At 44.0% G+C, this 21,673-nt stretch overlaps 1 protein-coding gene across 1 annotated transcript in view; it reads right to left on the bottom strand.

Annotated features, from left to right (window-relative positions):
- Positions 1 to 272: 272 nt before the first annotated feature.
- The window catches only part of KCNK13 (potassium two pore domain channel subfamily K member 13), a 106,619-nt gene continuing 85,218 nt past the window's right edge, over positions 273 to 21,673 (bottom strand). Inside the window, exon 2 of the mRNA XM_059371315.1 lies at positions 273 to 2,106. Coding sequence (XP_059227298.1) covers positions 1,214 to 2,106 — 893 coding nt within the window. The 3' untranslated portion in view covers positions 273 to 1,213. The remainder of the gene's footprint in view (positions 2,107 to 21,673) is intronic.

The following is a 21,673-nucleotide window of genomic DNA, read 5'->3' on the forward strand; positions in this document are numbered from 1 at the left end:
TTGACTGGCTCCGGAGGTTATGTAACTAGACTTGTTACAATCCCAGAAGGCAGAACCGAAACAAAGGACAGGAGAAGCCAAATTTTCTTATCTGGCCTAGAATGTTTCTCCAGCCGAGAAGCCAAGATGATGCTCGTATCCCTAAGCATTAATTTCTTGGTGTTTCCTTTTTCTCTGAGCACAATAAATGCCCGTTTAATTAGGTACTCCCTGTCCCTAAGCCCCACCGTCCATAAGGAGCACTCATGTCATCTTAGTTAATAAAGCGAGGATTTATTCAATTTCAGTTCTAGTAAATAGTCAGCCATTATCTCTGCAATAGGCCCCAAGCCCTGGTTAAAAAAAAAAAAAAATGACAGGGTCTCTGCGACCATTTGGAGGGAGAGCAGTAAGCTATATTCTTTCATTACAATAGTGCGTCTCTCCACTACTTGGCTACAGTTTCAAGGTCTGAAGCTGAATTCCATTTTCTTACCACACGGAGGTCCCACAGACACCTTAGCCCAGCATTAAGATCTTTTTTTTTTTTTTTTTTAAAGATTTTTTCTTTATCTGACAGAGATCACAAGTAGGCAGAGAGGCAGGCAGAGAGAGAGGAGGAAGCAGGCTCCCTGCAGAGCAGAGAGCGCGATGTGGGGCTCGATCCCAGGACCCTGGGATCATGACCTGAGCTGAAGGCAGAGGCTTAACCCACTGAGCCACCCAGGTGCCCCCGGCATTAAGATTTTAACAATAAAAGAAAGGAAAAGCAAAAAGCAGAGAAGCAGACACAGTGAATAGAACAGGTGACTTCCCTATCTGTGCCACTGGGGACGAATCTGTTCTGAAGGAAGCCCAGGGCCCAGATGTCAGGTGAGACATTCCCCCCACTAGTTCGAAGGGGCAGGGAAGGGTGGAGAATCTGGTTTCACAGAATCAGGACTCCATAGGAACGGGATAACCTTCGTTTGGGATTTTTATTTCCAAATGAAGAACAGAGCAGCAGGAAACAGAGGCTTACTTAAACCCTCCCTCCCTTTGGCAGTTCAAATCCTGGAGGCATATGGGTAAAGGAACAGGGCCAAGGTCTTGGGCTGCTTTGGTGATTCATTCTTAGGACCGATTTAGACCTTAGAGGAGAAAAGCTTTCTATGGCTGGGTCTTCAGAGGGTGATGGGACAGCTCCAGTATGTCCACTCTCCCAGTCCCCACGCCCAGTGTCCAGTCCTCTCTCCTACCTGTCCCCACTGGTCTCTGCCAGCCTGTTGTTCATGATCGCAAAGGCCCCCACCCCGCCTGAGAACTCGTTGTCCCGGGACAGCACGCTGGCCTGGGGGGGGCAGCCGTTGGCTGTCTCCGACAGCTGCTTCTGGAGGATGGCCAGCGAGACCTTGTTGGCGGCCAAGAAGTCCTTCATGGAGATCATCTCCCCTGAGAGTCGCCGCCCATCTGTGTCGCTGTCCATCACCCCGTCCGTGTCTATGGAGATGTTGCACCTGTTCTGGACATTGCCTGGCATGACCACATTCCTCCGTGATGGGAGGAGTTTCCTCTGGCATTGTTGACAGCACCCCCCATCCATTTTCCTCAGGATCCAGTTCACGGACTGTTTGATGATGATGGAGATGACATTGAACAAGGAGTAGATGCAGCAGACGCCCATGAGGATGAACATGAAGTTGGCGAAGCGGTAGAGATCTTGGCTGTTATACTGGGCGTTCTGGCTGCTGACAAAGTCTCCGAAGCCAATGGTGCTGAAGGCCACAAAGCAAAAGTAGAGTGAGTCGAAGTAGCTCCAGCCTTCGATGGAGGTGTACATGGCTGAGGCACAGCAGGAGATGAGGAGGGAGGCCACGCAGAGGATCAGCATCACATAGTACACGGAGGGCTTCCAGCCGGCCAAGCTATCTGCCTCGCTCCTGCTGGAGTTCTTCAGGCTGTCCGGGGGCAGGGCCCCTCGCCTCTGGAGCTGCCGCTGGTGGCATGACTTCATGATGTAGGCGATGACGGTGATGAGGCGCTCCAGGAAGAGGTTGAAGAACAAGATGGTGCTTGCACACCCAATGAGACCATAAAAGATCAGAAAGATTTTTCCTCCTACTGTCGCTGGAGTTGTCATCCCAAACCCTGCAGGAGACAAAAATCAGAGGAGAGAAGAGTGAGGGAACGCAGTCAGGGTCTTAGCTGTCATGGTCGGCAAAGGACCTGAAGAAACAGCTACATAAAGTACTCACTCCTAGCCTTTCTAGGAACAAAGGGGAGAGCTCTCATTTCCTTTTGAAGACACTCAGTGTTGTTCAGAGCTGCGCTGTTGAAAGCTTGTATGGGGCCACTGTGTAAATCAGAAAAAGGCACATCTTCCTCCAGGTGGATACAGGCAGCAAAAAAAATGTCTGGGTGATGAAAATGTGAGCTGGATTTCAAGCCTCCCCTCCGGACTCAGCTAGATGTCCTATACCGTACACAACCCGAACAACGATACTCAGTGGACACCGTTCAGACAAAGGTTCATACAGAAAATCGGCTTACACAGAGACTCATCAAAATTCATTTATTGCATAAATACTTATTCGGTGCCATTCCAGGAACTAGGGATTGAACTGTAGAAAAGCCAGATCTGGTCCCTGCCTTCATGGAGCTCTAGCCTGGTGAGGTGATTACTACACTGTGTAGGTGTTGTGCTGGAGGAAGTACAGTGTCCTATGGCAGCAGCCAAGAGTGGAACCCTTCTCAGACTTGAGGTTCTAGAAAGACTAAGCAGGGATACTTGAAAGCTACAGAGGAGTTAGGCAGGCAAGGAGAGGGGTGTGTGTGTGTGTGTGTGTAGTGGTGGTGGTGGTGATAGTAGCGTTCGAGGTGGAGAAACAGCCAATCCTAGCATCTGTAGAAATGAGAAATTTGTTCAAGATGTTCTCATCTTTTGAACAAAATTCTTCAAACATATACCTTCTATTTTGGGAGTGAACACTAAGGTGTTGATTTTTATGGTTTGATCAAATAGAAAACATCTCTCTTGCTTTTACCTCTTACTGCTCACAATTTCTACCTTCTTGACCTTTCTACCCATGCACACAGACATGTTGCTAAGAATACCACCTCCAGGACAATAGGCATCACTAAGAACACCAAGAAAAAGAGAAGAGCAGTGATTCACTCGGTGTTTCTCACTGAGTGGTGCTTGGGGTCAGCTCACCCCGAGGAACATGGAATCCTTCTAAGCAAATGATTCTGTAACCACAAGAAGTCTGATCTGTTTGAGGGGACGGGCATCAAAGACTCTGAATACAAATGCCATTCAAAAAATAAGTACTGAGCTTGCCTCCCTGGGTTCAGCCTTTCATTCAAACCAAACCTTCTTGTTTCCATTTTTTCTTTATTATCAAGTTCAGGTTCCTAACTTGGGCCCCATCACTGGGATCTTGTGGACTCAACCTTATCCTCTTTCCTGATGACAACCTACTTGTCCCCAAGCCAAAACTTTACTTCGTTGCAACAGCTGCCCATGGCTGCTTCCCAGTGCATGCTGGGAAGTGGTCAGGTCAAACCTTGCTGTGTGGGGGCTTTCTGGGGTCATGACCTCCTGCTGTCCTTGGGCAGAGAGCCAAGGGGTCACCCTTCCCAAACACCTAGCTATACATACTGTGTTACCATCTGGTTTTTCAATTCAATTTGATTTTCCTTCCACAACCCAGAAGGGTCTACACGAGTAGACCCTGTTAACAGCCTATAACCAGAAGACTGGAGGAAGATGGTGAATCTAGCTTTTTAGCTGGATGGGACAGGATGATGTGGTAAGGAAGGAGCAAGGGGCAAGAGATACTTCCATTGGAAGTTATGGTTATGGACCCTAATGGTAGAGAGAAGAGTAGAGCCTCACCTCTTCCCTGGGAACTCGCCCTGCAACTGTTGGCACTGCAGGTTTCACTTATTAGGTATCTTCATTATGTAAAGAAATATTTTGTCTTGGGGCATCTGGGGGGCTCTGTTGAACATCTGACTCTTGGTTTCAGCTCAGGTTGTGATCTCAGGGTGGTGAGATCAAGCCCTGTGTTGGGCTGCATGGTCAGTGTGGAGCCGGCTTGAGATTCTCTCTCTCCCTCTCCCTCTGCTCCCACCCCACTCCCCTGCCTCTCTCAAATAAATAAATAAATCTTTAAAAAAAAGAAATACTTCTGTCTTTGCTGTGTTCTCTCTGATTAGTATCTTTCATTCTTATCCTCAAGCTCAAGTTGTAACAAGGTGGTTGTAAGAGTGGAGAATTTAGAAAAAACTGACTGAGTTTAATGACTGAGCTGAGAGCAATGTCTTTCTCTCCCAGGCCAAAGAACACTGAGGAGAACTAAGGTGTCGAGTAATTACTTCCTGGTTATCCTCGGATGTTGGGACACCTCCTCTGGCTCAGTGAAGCAGTGAAACTTGCAAATCTTTCTGGACTAAGAAATGAAATATGAAGGATAGAGCCCTTGCCCCAAAGCCATAAGGCCAGATGGGTCTCACAACTTTTATCAGTGGAGGCAAAACTGAGGCAACAAGCAGGAAAAAAAAGAGAAACTTTTATCCAGGGCCTTTTATTGACCCAATAATATTCCAGGAACTGAATAAAGGCATTGAAAATGGGGAAAGCCAGAAACAGCAAGGGAGGGGGAGAGGGAGGTTCTTGTCAACAATCAGAGGAGAGCTTTCTCACGTGGCACAAGATTTAAATGGGCAAATGTTTGCTTCTCCAAAATATTCCTTTCTGATCCTAGAGGTAACTTAATAATTTTAGTCTGGGAGAGTAGGGAAGTTAGGTATAGCTCTCAGCCAAAGTTGACAACAGTAATTTATTAAGCACCTGTGAAGTTCAAGGGCCAGCACTAAGTGTTTTGGGCCATACAATGATTAGCCGGACAAGGTCCTTGACCTCAAGGAACCTCACATCCAGGCTAGGACAAACAAACTGATATCTACAAAGCAAGGAATAGAAAAGTCAAGGGCCAAAATAAAGGCATGACAGAGTTATCTGGCTTCAGCAGCCCGAAAGTCACCTCACTTGGCATGAGTGACATACCGGTTCATGACCAAAGCCAACTGACAAGCTTGGTCAATGGACTTCCAATGAATGACACATCTAGGTGATGTGGGGACATGTTCCAGGGATTTAAAATTTCTAGATTCTGTCTTGTTTATTTGGTTTTAAAGCATTCAATTTGATTAAAGAACAGAGAGGCCACGAGTTTTGAACACCTACCATATTGAACTGGGAGCCGCCATTTTTTCAATCAGCAAAACGACAGCAAACGGCCTAGGTGGGAGTGCGGGGGAAGCACTGGGAGGCAGCCTCGTATGGTCTGCAGGGAGAAGGGTTTCTACAGCATCTACTGCTCTCAAAGATTAAAAGTGTGGAAGCTCATAACACAGGATTTTTTCATAGAAAGCCTTCCCTTTTTTGATCACCATAACACTGAACATTAGGGATGCCTGGAACAGGAAATAAGAACCTTCCAGGTCCCTCTTGGGGGAAAAAGACACAAGCATCACCAAAGGTCTGCTCTCTGCCGAGTATCACTGTCTCCTTGCACCCTTGCTGTCATTTGACAGATGAGAAGACTACAGAAGCTAAGTAACTTGCCTAAAGGTGGAAAGTCAGAATTAGAACCTAGGTTTGTCTCTCACTCTTGTGCTCTTTCCACCTGACTGTGCTGAGTGAGTGCCAGCCACTGTCAGGTGTAGCATCAAGAGAATTGAGGGAGGGAAATTAACCAAGCGTCTATATTTCATGCTTTACATAGACACCAGACCACAGCGGCTGCCAAATCCAGTACCCAAATCAGGCGATTGGCTTGCATCAGATATTGAAACCCTACAATTTTCATTTACTAAAACACATGTTTCTGAATGTATGTGTGCCTCTCCCAACAAGTGATGTAATTAAGTCAGTTTTAAAAATGTGCTACACCCCATGCATTTCGGTCTCCGTGTGTTTCACAGGCACACAAATGAAACTGATTGTCACAGGTGGTGCTTTTCAGTATATAATTTATTCTCTGTGCTTCAAGCCTGAGGTCATCTGATTTGTGTCCAACCCCTGAGTCTAGGAGTGCCTGAGCTAGCTGACTGAGGACCAAGGGCTCATGAGTTTGGTTTGGAGTCCAAGGACTCCAAGGAAGCTTGCCTGGCAGTTCACTTCATTCTGGCTCCCTTGAACCATTTCAGGTCTGTTTCAATGTGACCCCTGGGGGAGCTCCTGGGACCAAACCAGGCTCCTTGGTGTCTTTGGGGCCAGGAAGGAAGCAGCTAGAGACTGCCATGGTCCTAGTCAACCCCAATAGAGCTTTTCATTTAAACCACAAAGAGAGGAGAGCAGACCTGTAGTCTCCTAGCATGTTATGTCTATTCTGTTGACCAACATTAAAAAAAAAAAAAAAAATTAACCAAGGTAAAACACTGAAAAGCTCTGCATGATGTTCTTTTCAAACATACAACAGGTAGAGAGAATACTATAATAAACCCTCATTTCCTACTTCCAACAATTGTTAACATTTTGCCAATCCTGGTTCTCCTATCCCACACCATCTTCTTGATTTGCTGGAATATTTGAAAGTAAATCCCAGATATCACACCATTTCATCCATTAAGAAGGATGCACTGGGGCATCTGGGTAGCTCACTTAGTTGAGCATCTGACTCTTGATCTCAGCTCAGGTCTTGATCTCAGGGTTGTGAGTTCAAGTCCCATGCTGGGGCTTGAAAAATAAATGTAAAAAATAAGGATGGGTCTGTAACAGATAAGAACTTTATTTTCCCAACATAACCACACTACTACACCTAATAAAATTAACACTAATTTCTTAAAACCCAGTAATACCTAGGCCATATTCAAATTTCTCAAAAATATCTTTTTACAGATCTTTATGAATCAGGACACCGGCAAGGTCCAAGCTTCATATATTTTAAGTTTCCTTTATTCATTGACAGCCTTTCATTCCCTCCCATTTTTTATGCCATTGATTTGTTGGGTAAAAGCGTCCTATAGACTTCAGTCACAATTCTTTCTAGAAACATTTTTAAAAATTATTTTATTTTATTTTTTTATTTGGGAGAGGGAGAAGCAGAGTCCCCACTGAGCAGGGAGCCCAACATGGGGCTTGATCCCAGGACCCTGAGATCATGACCAGACTGAGCCACCTGGGCAACCCCAGAAACATGTTTTTTAAAATGTCTATTATAAGTGCCCTCAGATGCAGCAGAAAATCTCAAACGCTGTACAGAGACATAGAAATTAGCATAAACTGTCTTGAAAGCAATTTAGGAATGTCTCAGTAATCTTAAAAACCTTTGTATCTTTTTCTGTTTTTTTTTTTTTTTTGGTTGTTTTTAGAAATATGTCCCCCCAAAATATCAGAAATATGACTCATTATGTACACTGATGTTCACCATATCTTTGTTATTAATAATGAAAATCCTCAGCAACTGAAATGTCAGATAGTAGGGAAATGACTAAATAAAGTAGCCATTAAAATGAAGTCATTAAAATGACATATTCAGAGAGTTTTTAATGACTAGAGAAAATGTAAAGTGGAGAAATGCAGAATCAAAGTGTGTGTGCGGAGTGACTCAAGCCTAGTGCGTGGGGCATCCCTGTAAACTATTTGTTGGGTGAAGGAATAAACTTTCTCAAATGCATTTCTGCAACTCTATATACATGGTAGCAGTGAAGATATTGTTTTTGGTTTCCAGTAATAGCAAATCATAAATAGAGGTGACTTAAACAGGAAGAGGATATAAATGATCTCTCAGAACATGAAACTTGGAGGTAGGGAAGCTCCAGGGAGTAATTGGGTGGCTAGTCAGATGGCTTTCCAAATGATCTATGAACCCAAACCATTTCACCTTTCTGGCTCTGGCCCTGTCAACAGGTTGGACTAGTTCCTCCCCATGTCAACAACTTTGGGCATTAACTCCTCACACACTAATGTCCAAAGCCAGAAAATATGTTCCTGCCTTGTGTAGGTCTTTCTAAGAGCAGAGAATCCTTCCCAGAAAGTTCCTGGCAAAATTCCCATTATATATCATTAATTAGTATAAGCCCTCTTCTCAAACCAATTACCTGGTCAGGGTTTACTGGAGTTTCTTGGGAAAGATATAGACCCCAGAACCAAGTTCTGCCACAAACATATACAGAAAAAAACAACATAAAGGGAAAGAGACAAAATTTTTAATCAGGTTGTTTCTGTGTGGTGACAATTTGGGTGATTTTATTTTTTGTAATGCTTTATATCTTTCATTCCTTTTATTTATTTATTTATTTATTTTTCTTTCTTTCTTTCATTACTTTTTTTTTTTTAAGATTTTATTTATTTATTTTGACAGAGAGAAATCACAAGTAGGCAGAGAGGCAGGCAGAGAGAGAGGAGGAAGCAGGCTCCCCGCTGAGCAGAGAGCCCGATGCGGGACTCGATCCCAGGACCCTGAGATCATGACCTGAGCCGAAGGCAGCGGCTTAACCCACTGAGCCACCCAGGCGCCCATCTTTCATTACTTTTAAGTGAGAAAAATGTGTTAACATATTCTGGAAGGTTTCCTCAAATGGCAGGCAAACACCTCCCCAAAACAATTATCCCTCTTGATTCATTCTTCTCAACACACTAAGAAATTGAAATTTGCCTTGCATAAACTTTTCATCCTCTTTTGATTTGGAAGTTTTAAACCTCTTTAAAAAAAAAAAAGATTTATTTATTTATTTGAAAGAGAAAGATCACAAGTAGGCAGAGAGGCAGACAGAGAGAGAGAGGGATGCAGGCCAGTGTGGGGCTCGTTCCCAGGACCCTGGGATCATGACCTGAGCCCAAGGCAGAGGCTTTAACCCACTGAGCCACCCAGGCGCCCCTCTGTGGGTGTTTTTAAACAAGACCTTCAAGTTTTAATTGGGATGGAAAATGGGCAAAAACAGACCCCACAGTGGGCCACCAGGGTGGCTCAGTCAGTTTGGGCTCAGGTAATGATCTCAGGATCCCTGCTCAGCGGGGAGTCTGCTTCTCTGCTCCTTCTCCCACTCCCCCTTCCTCTCCTCCCACTCACAGCGCTCTCCTGCTCTAAAATAAATAAATAAATCTTAAAAAAAAAAAAAGAGAGACTCTATGGATTATTTTTATGGGGGGCATGGAGGCAGGGTTTGGGGCACCAATGATGGAAGACTTGAAGATCTTACCAGGCATAGTCTTTATGTGGATTGTGGAACCACAACTTGTAGAGCCGAGAGGAATGTCACAGCTTTCTAGTCCAAGCTGACTATGTTATCGGGGGAGGAGGGAAACAGAGGCACTGAAAAGCCAGGTAATCTTGAGGGGTGGAGGCTTGGCTTGAATCCAGGTTCCCCATCCATATTGCCCTCCCTTACTCTTGTTGCCTGTGGTAAATTGTTTTTCAAAGATGATTCTGAGCAAACTGCTCCCATCCCTGTAAGAGGTAAAGCCTATTTCTCTTCCCCTTAAATCCTGGATGACCTTGAGAGTTGCTCTGACCAATCATATGTTGCAGAAGTCATGCTGCATTAGTTCTAGGCTTAGACAGTAAGGAGCCTAGGAATTTTATCTTTCTCTCTCTGGACCCCTGAGTCACTGTATGCAAAGTGTGACCATTTAGCTGGAGAAAGAGTTCCAGCCCCCTTCCAGCCTCCTCAGATACTCGGTAAATCCATCTTGGGCATTCCAGCCCCGGTCAAACGTGAGATATACCAGCTGGTACCTCGAGGAGCCAGAGAACTACCAGCTGAACCCAGTATATCCACAGAATTGTGAGATATGTCCATGATTCTTGTTTAAGCCACTCATTTGGGGCAGTTGACTACATAGCAATGAATAATGAAACATCTTCTCTCTTGGGCTTGCAATTTTTTCACCAGGCATGTTCTCCCCACCATTTCTGGGTTGTTCCAGCACATCCCTTCATGCTTCATTGATAATTGAGTATAAGGGATTTTAAAGAGTATCAAGAGGAGGTCTGCAAGGAGTTTTGAATTTAATGGAAATTCCACTTGTAAATCAAGCAAATTCTTGAGCCTGTGTGATATTAAGAAACAGACACCAGCCGAAGGCACTGGAAGGGTGGGATGAAGAAGGCATTCTACTGCTGATACATATTTGGGTCATTTCCATCTTGGGGCTATTAGGAATTGTGTTTCTATGAATACTCTGGTGCATGTCTTCTGGTGAACACACATACATATTTCTCTTGGATACCCATACCAGCAGTGGAAGTGAGGACTCATACGATATTATATGTTCAGCAACGTGGATGCTCTGATTTACCCCACCCCCATCAAAGTATGAGAGTCCCAGCTCCTTCATATTCTTGCCAGTATTCATTTTAACTATTCTGGTGGGTACACAGTGGTCTTAAATAGCATTTCCTTAATGCCTATTAAGTTAAGGATCTTCTCATAGATTTTGTGGTCATGTGGGCATCCTCTGTAGCATGACTGTTCAACTGCTTCGCCCATTTCCTTTTTTTGTTGTTGAATTCTAGGTGACACAGGAACAGTGAATCTCTAGGCCCCCGGTGGGTTTCCAATTTGCTCAGTGAATTTACTGCCCCATCTAAGCAAGGGCATTTGTTCACATGACCTTTGGCCAACCTTATCTTGCACAGCACTCATTCCTCCAATGAGTTATTTCTAACATTTCTTTTTTTTTTTTTTTAAGATTTTATTTATTTATTTTGACAGAGAGAAAGATCACAAGTAGTCAGAGAGGCAGGCAGAGAGAGGTGGGGAAGCAGGCTCCCTGCTGAGCAGAGAGCCCAATGTGGGTCTTGATCCCAGGACCCTGAGACCATGACCTGAGCTGAAGGCAGAGACTTTAACCCACTGAGCCACCCAGGAGCCCCTATTTCTAACATTTCTTATGCTAGCCACTATCCTCTACAGAGTAGATTTTGGTAACAACATTTATAGTGCTTAACAGTGACCTCTTGAAAGTAGATTACAGAGTAGACACAGTCATTGATGGTTAACTGCCTCTAGGATATAAGTTGAAGTTAGTTTACACAAAAGTACACTTACCTGTTTATAATGAAGTGTCTTATGGTAAGTGACCACTCAAACAATGTAAGACCAGAAAGTACTCATGGTAACACCATGTGAAAATCTTCATTTGACAAACCAGGGTTTGAACCCTTAACTGGAAGTTCTGGCCATGCACCAGATACTGACACATTTGTTCTGTGAAAATTAAGCAATTTCCATTCACCTCACACTTGACTAACCCCTGTACCCTGGTAAATCAAAGGAAAAGGTACAAGCTAATCACTCAAAATCCTACTTCAAGACCTTCCACAACTTTTAAAAGTCACTGCCCTCCCATCCCAAACACTGTTTGTTGAGTTCCACAGACAGAATTCTGCCAACAAACAGAATTTCATTTTGGCTTGATGGGATTTCACACCATACCACGTTTGTGTTCACCATAATTTCCCTGATACAAACTTAAAAAAAAAAAAAAAAGCAGTTCCTACCAATAATTAAAATCAAGCTAAGAATGTCTCTCCTTGGATCTGGTTCTTTCTTCAAAAACCACCACTGGAAAACTCCCAGTTTAGCAACTTAGCTAAAATGGGGAGAAGACTGGACTCTGTCCCTTTAGAGAAAGTACTGCATGCTAGGAATTAAAAAAAAGAAATGAAAACACTTCATGGAGTGCCAGAGTGGTGATGGGGGTGGCCCTTAATAGAAACTTGGTGTAACAAGAAACTGGGACAAATCGGTCCCTTTGGACGCATGTACAGGAGGTACGGAGGGAGAGGTGTGCATGCTGCTGGAAGACATAGGGCGGCCATCTGTATTTCACAGGCTGTGAGAAGCATGGATGAAGTTTTATGAGTCTTCTCAAGAAAATGCTTGAAGACAAGGGCTTATGAGGGTCAAGTGTTCACCATCAGAACTTACTTCCTCTTGGATCATTTGTAGATGTTGAAGAGAGAGCCGTTGGAGGCAAGTGTTGACATGACATTCAAATCAGGCAATAAACTTATGAGGTTGTAGGCATTGTGCCCAGAACGTAGGCAGGGTGGGGCAGGGGTGGGTGTTTAGAAGATAGCTTCTGCCCTCCAGGAGCATCAACCCTGGTCTAGGAGAGAAAGTACTATAACAACACACAAGAAGGAAACCTGCACTAGGTTGTTTGTCAAGTCAAGTAAACTCCTTTTCTTTCTTTCTTTCTTTCTTTCTTTCTTTCTTTCTTTCTTTCTTTTTTAAATTTATTTGCTAGAGAGAGAGTGCATACACAAGAGTGTGAGTTGGGGGAGGGGCAAAGGGAGAGGGAGAGAGAATCTTAAGGGGAGTCCCCGCTGAGCTTGAAGCCTGAAGTGGGGCTCGATTCCAAGACCCTAAGCTCAGGGCTGCAGCCGAAATCAAGAGTCAGATGCCTAATGGACTGAGCCACCCAGGTACCCCAAGTAAACTCCTTTTCTTTATTACCTTTTTAAAAAAGATTTTATTTATTTATTTGAGGGAAGAGAGAGGGAGCATGAGTGGGAAGACAGGCAGAGGGAGAGGGAGAAGCAGACTCCCTGCTGAGCAAGGAGCCTGACACGGGGCTCGACCCCAGGACCCTGAGATCACGAACCCAACCAAAAACAGATGCCTAACCAACTGAGCCACCCAGGTGCCCCATAAACTCCCTTTTTGAGTCACCTGCAAAAACACAAGAGAGAGATGGAAGGCTGCTGCCAAGCTTCAGGGAAGATGGATGTTCTGATCATACCTTTATTTACAGTGTGAGAATTCCCTGCAAGGTGAGTGAATAAGATAGAAGCAAACCATGGTCACTTAGGACAAAATTCTTGAACTTTAGTACACATGAATATTCCCAAAGAAGCTTTTTAAAGACTACAGATTTTCAGACCTTGCCATCAGGAGGTAGAATGGGACCAGAAATCCAGCATCCTAAATTAGGTCCCATAGTGATTCTGGTACACGGACCACAGACCCCACTCAGAGAGATACCACTAGCTGGCGTTAGAGCACAGGCGTGGGAGGATGGGAAACAAAGGTCATGTCTGCTTGGGTAAGATTCTAAAGTAGGGCCCCACCAAAACCAGTGAAGGGTATGATGCTTCCAGGATCCTAGAGGCAAAGGCAACCTTCATTTCTTTGGGGTATGAATATATGATGCCAAAAACATTCAGATGATACATTATACTTGAATAAGCTGTCTTCAGAAGTTCTGGGATAGCTATGGGGCCAGAACAGCAGCAGACTAGACAGCTGTTCCCCTTCCTTTGGACTGGTGGACTTCCAAAGTAGTCAAGGACTTCCTACTTCCTCCTTTGGTGACAAAGGCAATGAAGAGAAGAAAGTGGCACTTCCTTCCCAGCAAATCCATTTTCTGGGATGGAACCAGGTGGGTGCCACTCATGGTTTATTTTTGTAATATGAGGTTTTGGATTATTTGGGTTGTGGGGGAGGAGGGAGATGCAGGAGCACAACGGAGGGCTGAGGGGGGCATTGGTTCTAACCCAGCTTTCTGCACGGGCATTTGCTTATTAACACCTGCTGCCTTGGGAGCTCACTTTGGTAAAGAAAGAGACCCAGATTCCATGTTCCAGGCAGTGCTTTCAGCCTCTAGTACCCGAATCACTGGTTCCAGGAATACCCAAGGAGCTTGTTAGATACGGACCCCTGAGCCTTCCCTACTGGATCTGAATCTCTGGGGCTTGAGAGTTCCCTGACTGCATATCAATGATTACCGTAGAGCTGGAGAATCACTGTTCTGGAGTTTTCCATTCAAGACAGGAGTGCTCAGTGATGTAGTAGACCAAAGGAGGGCTGGCAAGAACTTCCTGCTTTTAGGAATTTGATACCTGCACCCTATTTGCAGTTAAACAGTTCCTACCTTCACGTCTGGTGGTGAGAAAAGCAATGGAAATGCTGATTTGGGGGAATTTCCTCCTTCATTCTATGACCTGCCAATTCATGAGTTCTCTGGGTCCTTAAGAACAAGGCCATTTGACTGTTTACTCCAGCTCCTTGAGACATCAGATCAGTGACGTAAGCGGATGAGGGCGATGGTGGTGGTTTAGCATGGAGCACTCATTGTAAGCCAGATGCCATGCTTAGCACTTTGCACAGACTCACTTCTTCAATCCTCATGCTGACCTTGCAAAGCGCGAATATTATGTCCCCCTCTTGTATGCAAGAAGCTGAAGCACACAGAGATGACAGAACTTGGCTTGGAGTCCCAGAGCTAGCTAGTTAGAGGCCTGGGTTCTAGTCTAGACTTGTAATAATGTAAGTGTGTGATGCACCACTTATTCTGGGTTTCCCGTTGGTAAAATGAGGATAGGGTGGCCCAAATGAACTCCAGGGACAGATGGATTCCAGTATTCTGTGACTCGGGTGTGCAGAGCACAAACTCGATCATCTCAGGATTCTGGGAAGCGCTCACCTTGTGTCTCTAAGACTCTCCTTCTATAGGCCAGGCAGGTGACATGCTAGATCATGTGAAAAACATTTCGATCTGTAACATTTCTCAAAGGCAAAAACGTCACAGGCTGATTTAAAGCACTTCTCAAAGCAGCCCGGCCAGTGGAAGAGAAATGACATCTTTGCTGTATGTGGTGGTATTTTTCTGCGACAGTTACTGTCGTGGACACATGTTCAGGGTTCTTAAGAGTCCTGATTTCTCTGGAATTTGCTATTTTTCGGATTATCGTTCCTCTCTCATTTTGTTAACAGCACAGCCTCTTTGACAAAAGATGGTATCGTAGGTAGTAAAGATTAAACAATTTTTCAGGTAATTTCTGAGCTGGGGGATGTTTCTAGACTCCTCAGCAATGAGTCACTTACAGGTAAAAAATGAATTATTGGTCTCCTGTCCATAAAAGCCAAAAACCGGGGTGTGAGACATAAGGATTCTGGAAATCATTTGCATTATGACAAGTCACAATAATTTCCGTGCTCAGAAGGTAATAGAAATAAGCCTCGCGGAAATCAGAAGAACGTCAGCGCCCGCAGAGGAATCTGACGAATTTTGTTTTCCTGGGAGAGAACGTGGAGTTGTGGGGGGCAATCAGTTCTGGGTTTGATGCCTTCTCCAGCCCTTTTCCTCCTCGTGAACACTGAGCTAGTATGATGGCTGGAATTAGTGCTGTCATTAGTTCTGACTTTGCCCTCATTTGAAAGGGGGGAAATCATCTGATTTACCTCTCTTGGGGAAGTGTCCCTGTTCCTAAGGTTCTTTTTTTTTTTTTTTTTTAAAGATTATTTATTTATTTGACAGAGAGAGATCACAAGTAGGCAGAGAGGCAGGCAGAGAGAGAGGAGGAAGCAGGCTCCCTGCTGAGCAGAGAGCCTGATGCGGGACTCGATCCCAGGACCCTGAGATCATGACCTGAGCTGAAGGCAGCGGCTTAACCCACTGAGCCACCCAGGTGCCCTGTTCCTAAGGTTCTTAATTTGTACAGCAGGACACTGCTCCTTCAAAGCAAAGCACCAACAATTACGTTCTTTCTGGAGTAAAACTGCCCTGCCCCAGAGTCTGAAGAAATGGTTAAGCAGAATGTGACTACAAGACTGGGCAGGTAACTGATCACAGGTGCTTCTCCTTCAGCATAAACGAGAAGGTCCAGCTCCGGGACCTGTTGAGGAGCTGTGAAAAAAAATCTTCATTTTGATGGGCATCTGGGTGAAGTACAAGTCAGTCAGACTGCCTTTTCAAATTGCTTGCTGCTGGTGAGAGGGATGTCAGGCTCCTGTGGGTGAGTGGCAGATGGTACCCACTTCGGACAAGGCTCCCTTCTTCTGCTTGATCTGGAAGGTTCCCAGCCTGCCTTCTCAACACCCTCTCTCTCCCCTCCCCACAGCAGCTCTATAGCCCCTTGGTGGGATCCTAGTGCTTCCAGAAATCCAGCTTGAAAGCCAAAGACCTAGAGAATATTGGTGGCTCTCTCATCTGTTATGATTTCACTAAGATGTCTGAAGCAGCGAGAATGGAGCATGGCCTGGGCATAGAAAATCATATACGACTTAAGAAATAAATGTGTTGAAGTCCTAGCCTCAGCAATCAGACAACAAAAGGAAATTAAAGGCATCCAAATCGGCAAAGAAGAAGTGAAACTATCGGGGCACCTGGGTGGCTCAGTGGGTTAAGCCTCTGCTTTCAGCTCAGGTCATGTCATGATCTCAGGGTCCTGGGATCAAGCCCCGCATTGGGCTCTCTGCTCAGCAGGGAGCCTTCTTCCCCCTCTCTCTCTGCCTGCCTCTCTGCCTACCTGTGATCTTTCTGTCAAATGAATAAATAAATTAAAAAAAAAAAAAGAAGTGAAACTATCACTCTTCGTAGATGACATGATACTATATGTGGAAAACCCAAAAGACTCCACTCCAAAACTGCTAGAACTTGTACAGGAATTCAGTAAAGTGTCAGGATATAAAACCAATGCACAGAAATCAGTTGCGTTTCTCTACACCAACAACAAGACAGAAGAAAGAGAAATTAAGGAGTCAATCCCATTTACAATTGCACACAAAACTATAAGATTCCTAGGAATAAACCTAACCAAAAAGGCCAAGAATCTATACTCAGGAAACTATAAAGTACTCATGAAAGAAACTGAGGAAAACACAAAGAAATGGAAAAATGTTCCATGCTCCTGGATTGGACGAATAAATATTGTGAAAATATCTATGCTACCTAAGGCAATCTACACATTTAATGCAATTCCTATCAAAATACCATCCATTTTTTTCAAAGAAATGGAACAAATAATCCTAAAATTTATATGGAACCAGAAAAAACCTCGAATAGCCAAAGTTGGTGGCATCACAATTCCGGACTTCAAGCTCTAATACAAAGCTGTCATCATCAAGACAGCATGGTACTGACACAAAAACAGACACATAGATCAATGGAACAGAATAGAAAGCCCAGAAATAGACCCTCAACTCTATGGTCAGCTAATCTTCGACAAAGCAGGAAAAAATGTCCAATGGAAAAAAGACGGCCTTTTCAATAAATGGTGCTGGGAAAATTGGACGGCCACATGCTGAAAAATGAAATTGGACCATTTCCTTACATCACACACAAAAATAGACTCAAAATGGATGAAGGACCTCAATGTGAGAAAGGAATCCATCAAAATCCTTGAGGAGAACACAGGCAGCAACCTCTTCGACCTCAGCCACAGCAACATCTTCCTAGGAACATCGCCAAAGGCAAGGGAAGCAAGGGCAAAAATGAACTATTGGGATTTTATCAAGATCAGAAGCTTTTGCACATCATAGGAAACAGTTAACAAAACCAAAGACAACTGGCAGAATGGGAGAAGATATTTGCAAACGACATATCAGATAAAGAGCTAGTGTCCAAAATCTATAAAGAACTTAGCAAACTCAACACCCAAAAAACAAATAATCCAATCAAGAAATGGGCAGAAGACATGAAAGACATTTCTGCAAAAAAGACATCCAGATGGCCAACAGACACATGAAAAAGTGCTCCATATCACTCAGCATCAGGGAAATACAAATCAAAACCACAATGAGATATCACCTCACACCAGTCAGAATGGCTAAAATTAACAAGTCAGGAAATGACAGATGCTGGCGAGGATGCCGAGAAAAGGGAACCCTCCTACACTGTTGGTGGGAATGCAAGCTGGTGCAACCATTCTGGAAAACAGCATGGAGGTTCCTCAAAATAGAACTGCCCTATGACCCAGCAATTGCACTACTGGGTATTTACCCTAAAGATACAAACGTAGTGATCCAAAGGGCACCTGCACCCAAATGTTTATAGCAGCAATGTCTACAATAGCTAAACTATGGAAAGAACCTAGATATCCATCAACAGATGAATGGATAAAGAAGATGTGGTATATATACACAATGGAATACTATGCAGCCATCAAAAGAAATAAAATCTTGCCATTTGCGATGACGTGGATGGAACTAGAGGGTATCATGCTTAGCGAAATAAGTCAGGCGGAGAAAGACAACTATCACATGATCTCCCTGATATGAGGAGGTGGAGATGCAACATGGGGGGGTTAAGGGGGTAGGAGAAGAATAAATGAAACAAGATGGGATTGGGAGGGAGACAAACCATAAGTGACTCTTAATCTCACAAGACAAACTGAGGGTTGCTGGGGGGGGGTTGGGAGAGGGTGGTTGGGTTATGGACATTGGGGAGGGTATGTGCTATGGTGAGTGCTGTGAAGTGTGTAAACCTGGCGATTCACACACCTGTACCCCTGGTGATAAAAATATATTATATGTTTATAAAAGTTAAAAAATAAAAAAATCATTAAAAAAAGAAATAAATGTGTTATTTGTAATATGGTAACATACTCTCCCCAGCCTACAAATCTGCCCTATAAACTCATGAAATTTCCTATGTGTTATGGACTGACCATTCAGGAACTTGCAAACTCCTATGTTGAAACCCTGTTCCCCAGGGAGATGTATTAGGAGGTGGGACTTTAGGGAGGTAGACAGACCAGGAGAAGTTAGCAGTCTGAAAACCGGAAGGGAGCTCCAGAGCCCAGCCTGATCTCAGACATCCCACCTCCAAAACAGCACAAAAAAAATTTCTATTGGTTATCAGTCAGCCAGTCTATGGTGCTTGTTACAGCAGCCTAAGTCTGTATGTTACTATGTTACTATGGTACCATTATGCACTTTGCATGACCTAGAATCTCCTAGAAACATCTGGCAAACATCCTCGTATTTGCTATGAACATAAACTCTAGACTTAGGGAACCAAAGCTCCCTACAGAAAATGAAGCTTTTCTTCCCTCTTCTTCCTTCTTTCCTTCTATTCTGGCCTCCTTCTCCCCTCCTTCCATTTCTTTAAAAGATTCTTTGGAGACATACGGCTCATACCTCATTCTTTTTTTAGAGGCACCTTCTTGGTTGTATCTAGAAGAATCAGTGCTCTGTAATAAGCTATACTTTGAGGGCGCTCCATTGAGCCCTTTTCTTAAAAACATTTAATTTTGATATTATTATTAGTTCTAAAAAGCAGTCATAACTTTCATTTGCCCAGAGCCAGTAGGGAATTCATTTCAGAAAGCATTGTGGTGCTCAGGGCACAAATAGAATTGGTATAATAATTTAACTGCCAGAGGAAATGTTAGAAAATACTGTCTGTTGCACAATGGTATTTTAGCTAGGCATGGGGAGAGAGAGGGCTGATTCGTTAGGATTTATTTTTCCACTGAGGGAATAAATCCCAAAGACAAATAGCACCCATGAGCTCAGGCTGTCAGCCCAAACATGGGGTCTTCTTAGTAAGTTAAAAAATGGAAGTGTGGGGCACCTGCCTGGGTGGCTCAGTGGGTTAAGCCTCTGCTTTTGGATCAGGTCATGATCCCAGGGTTCTGGAATCAAGGCCCGCATCGGGCTCTCTGCTCAGCGGGAAGCCTGCCTCCCGCTCTCTCTCTGCCTGCCTCTCTGCCTACCTATGAGCTCTGTCTGTCAAATAAATAAATAAAATCTTAAAAAAAAAAAAAAAGAAAGAAAGAAAGAAAGAAAGAAAGAAAGAAATGGAGGTGTGTTGGGTCACCTGGGTGGCTCAGTGGGTTAAAGCCTCTGCCTTCGACTTAGGTCAGGATCCCAGGGTCTTGGGATCGAGCCCTGCATGGGGCTCTCTGCTCAGTGGGGAGCCTACTTTTCCCTCTCTCTCTGCCTGCTTCTCTGCCTACTTGTGATCTCTGTCTGTCAAATAAATAAATTTTTTTAAAAATGGCAGTGTGAAGAGTCAGATGGTAAGTCTGAGACGCCCAGCGCAGACCAGAATTCGGGATCACCCAGAATCTGCTGGCCTTCTTGTCAACCGCACTGTTAATGCCGAGCGGGACCAGATCTGGCGGCAACAACCGAAGGCTGGAAAAGGACTAAGTCATCATTGTCCCTGGGGTGATGACAAGAGGAATGAACAGGGGCACGTTCAGACAGAAGGTACCGAAGAGAGAAGTTTAAAGCTTGAACTTGATCTCAGGGACTGGTCCTATCTGAGTGGACCCTCACTGGAGGCTTTTGGGAGGTAACACCAAAGGATGTTCTTCTGATGACATCATTTCTAGCCGGCAAAACCGGCTCTATAAGGAACATTGACCTAAGTGGTCCCTTTACACCTGAAAATTGTTTTATTTTCTCTACTTTTCCTCAGTGTTCCTTCTCCTTGACAGGCCATCCTGTTTTCATCTCTGCGTCTTCAACAAACTTTTAGTGAGCGTGTTTACCTCACGCCAGACGCTCAGCTACTAGCTATCTGTGAGTAAGACATGTGAGCTCCCAGTTTCTCGAAACTGTGTTTCTTCCACAAGCTGTGCTCGCTTTCTTCACCATCTCCTCCTTTGTTGCCGGTTTCCACGTGCTTCTCTGTCTTTTCTATTTCTTCGTTTATAAATTCCTGCTCCTATCGAGTCCATTTTCCTGCTAGGATACTTTTTCTTTTTCCTACTGATTTGAGAGAGCTCTTCCTATATTTTGAGAAAATTAATGTGCTACCTTTTATGTACGTTGAACTATTTTCCCCAATGTATGTCTGCCTTTTATTTTTACATAAATGCTTTGCGCTTTGCCAAAGTGTAATTTTTATGTAGAAAAAGCCATCGGGTTCCATTAATTTTCCTTTATGGCCTTTGTCTTTAGGAGTCATGGAGGGAAAACTCCTCCAGGAAAATACTAGTATTCACTTATGATTCTAATTTTTGAAAGCCGTTTAATAATGAATTCCTCTCCATGTGTGGTAACATAGCTAAAATTTTTTAAATAGTTTTTCTCAGCACATTTTTCTTTAAATGTTTTTAAGGATTACTTATTTATTTATTTACTTGACAGACAAAGATCACAAGTAGGCAGAGAGGCAGGCAGAGAGAGAGGGAGAAGCAGGCTCCCCGCTGAGCAGAGAGCCCGATGCGGGACTCGATCCCAGGACCCTGAGATCAGGATCTGAGCCGAAGGCAGCGGCTTAACCCACTGAGCCACCCAGGCACCCCCTCAACACCATTTTTAATCGAAATTTTTATTGAGATAATTACAGATTTATAAGCAACTCAAGAAAAAATACAGACAGAGTCTGCTGATACTTCACCCAGTTTTCTCCAAAGATAATGGTTTGCAAAACTACAGTGTAGTATCACAAGCAAGATGTTGACATTGATTGAATCCGTTGGTCTTATATTTCCCCCCATTTATTTGTATGTGGGTATGTTCAAGAAAATTTTTTTTAGATTTATTCATTTATTTGTCAAAAAGAGAGAGAGAGAGAAGCACACGAATGGGGGGAGTGGCAGGCAGAGGGAGAAGCAGGCTCCCCAGTGAGCAGGGAGCCCAGTGCTGGACCAGATCCCAGGACCCCAGGATCATGACCTGAGCTGAAGGCAGACACTTAACTGATCCACCCAGGTGCTCCCTGTGTGTTCTATAAAATTTTGTCCCGTGTGTAGGCTGCCCAGCACCAGTTTTAGTCTATACTTTTCAAACTCTCTTGAAATGCCACTTTTATCAGAAGCAAATTTCCTACATTTGGTAAGAAATAACATTTTGTATTTTGTCCCATCGATCTGTCTGTCCATGCAGGGACGGGAACCCCAAATCTCAACAGTTCTCTTTCAATACCCATGACAACGCCTCTGCCCGTCCGCTCCCCTCTTGTCTTCCTGCTCCTTTCTCCTTTTTCTTTTCAAAACGGCCCCGCTTATTTTTATGTTCC

Source organism: Mustela nigripes, chromosome 13 (genome assembly GCF_022355385.1).
Source record: "Mustela nigripes isolate SB6536 chromosome 13, MUSNIG.SB6536, whole genome shotgun sequence".
NCBI lineage: Eukaryota > Metazoa > Chordata > Mammalia > Carnivora > Mustelidae > Mustela > Mustela nigripes.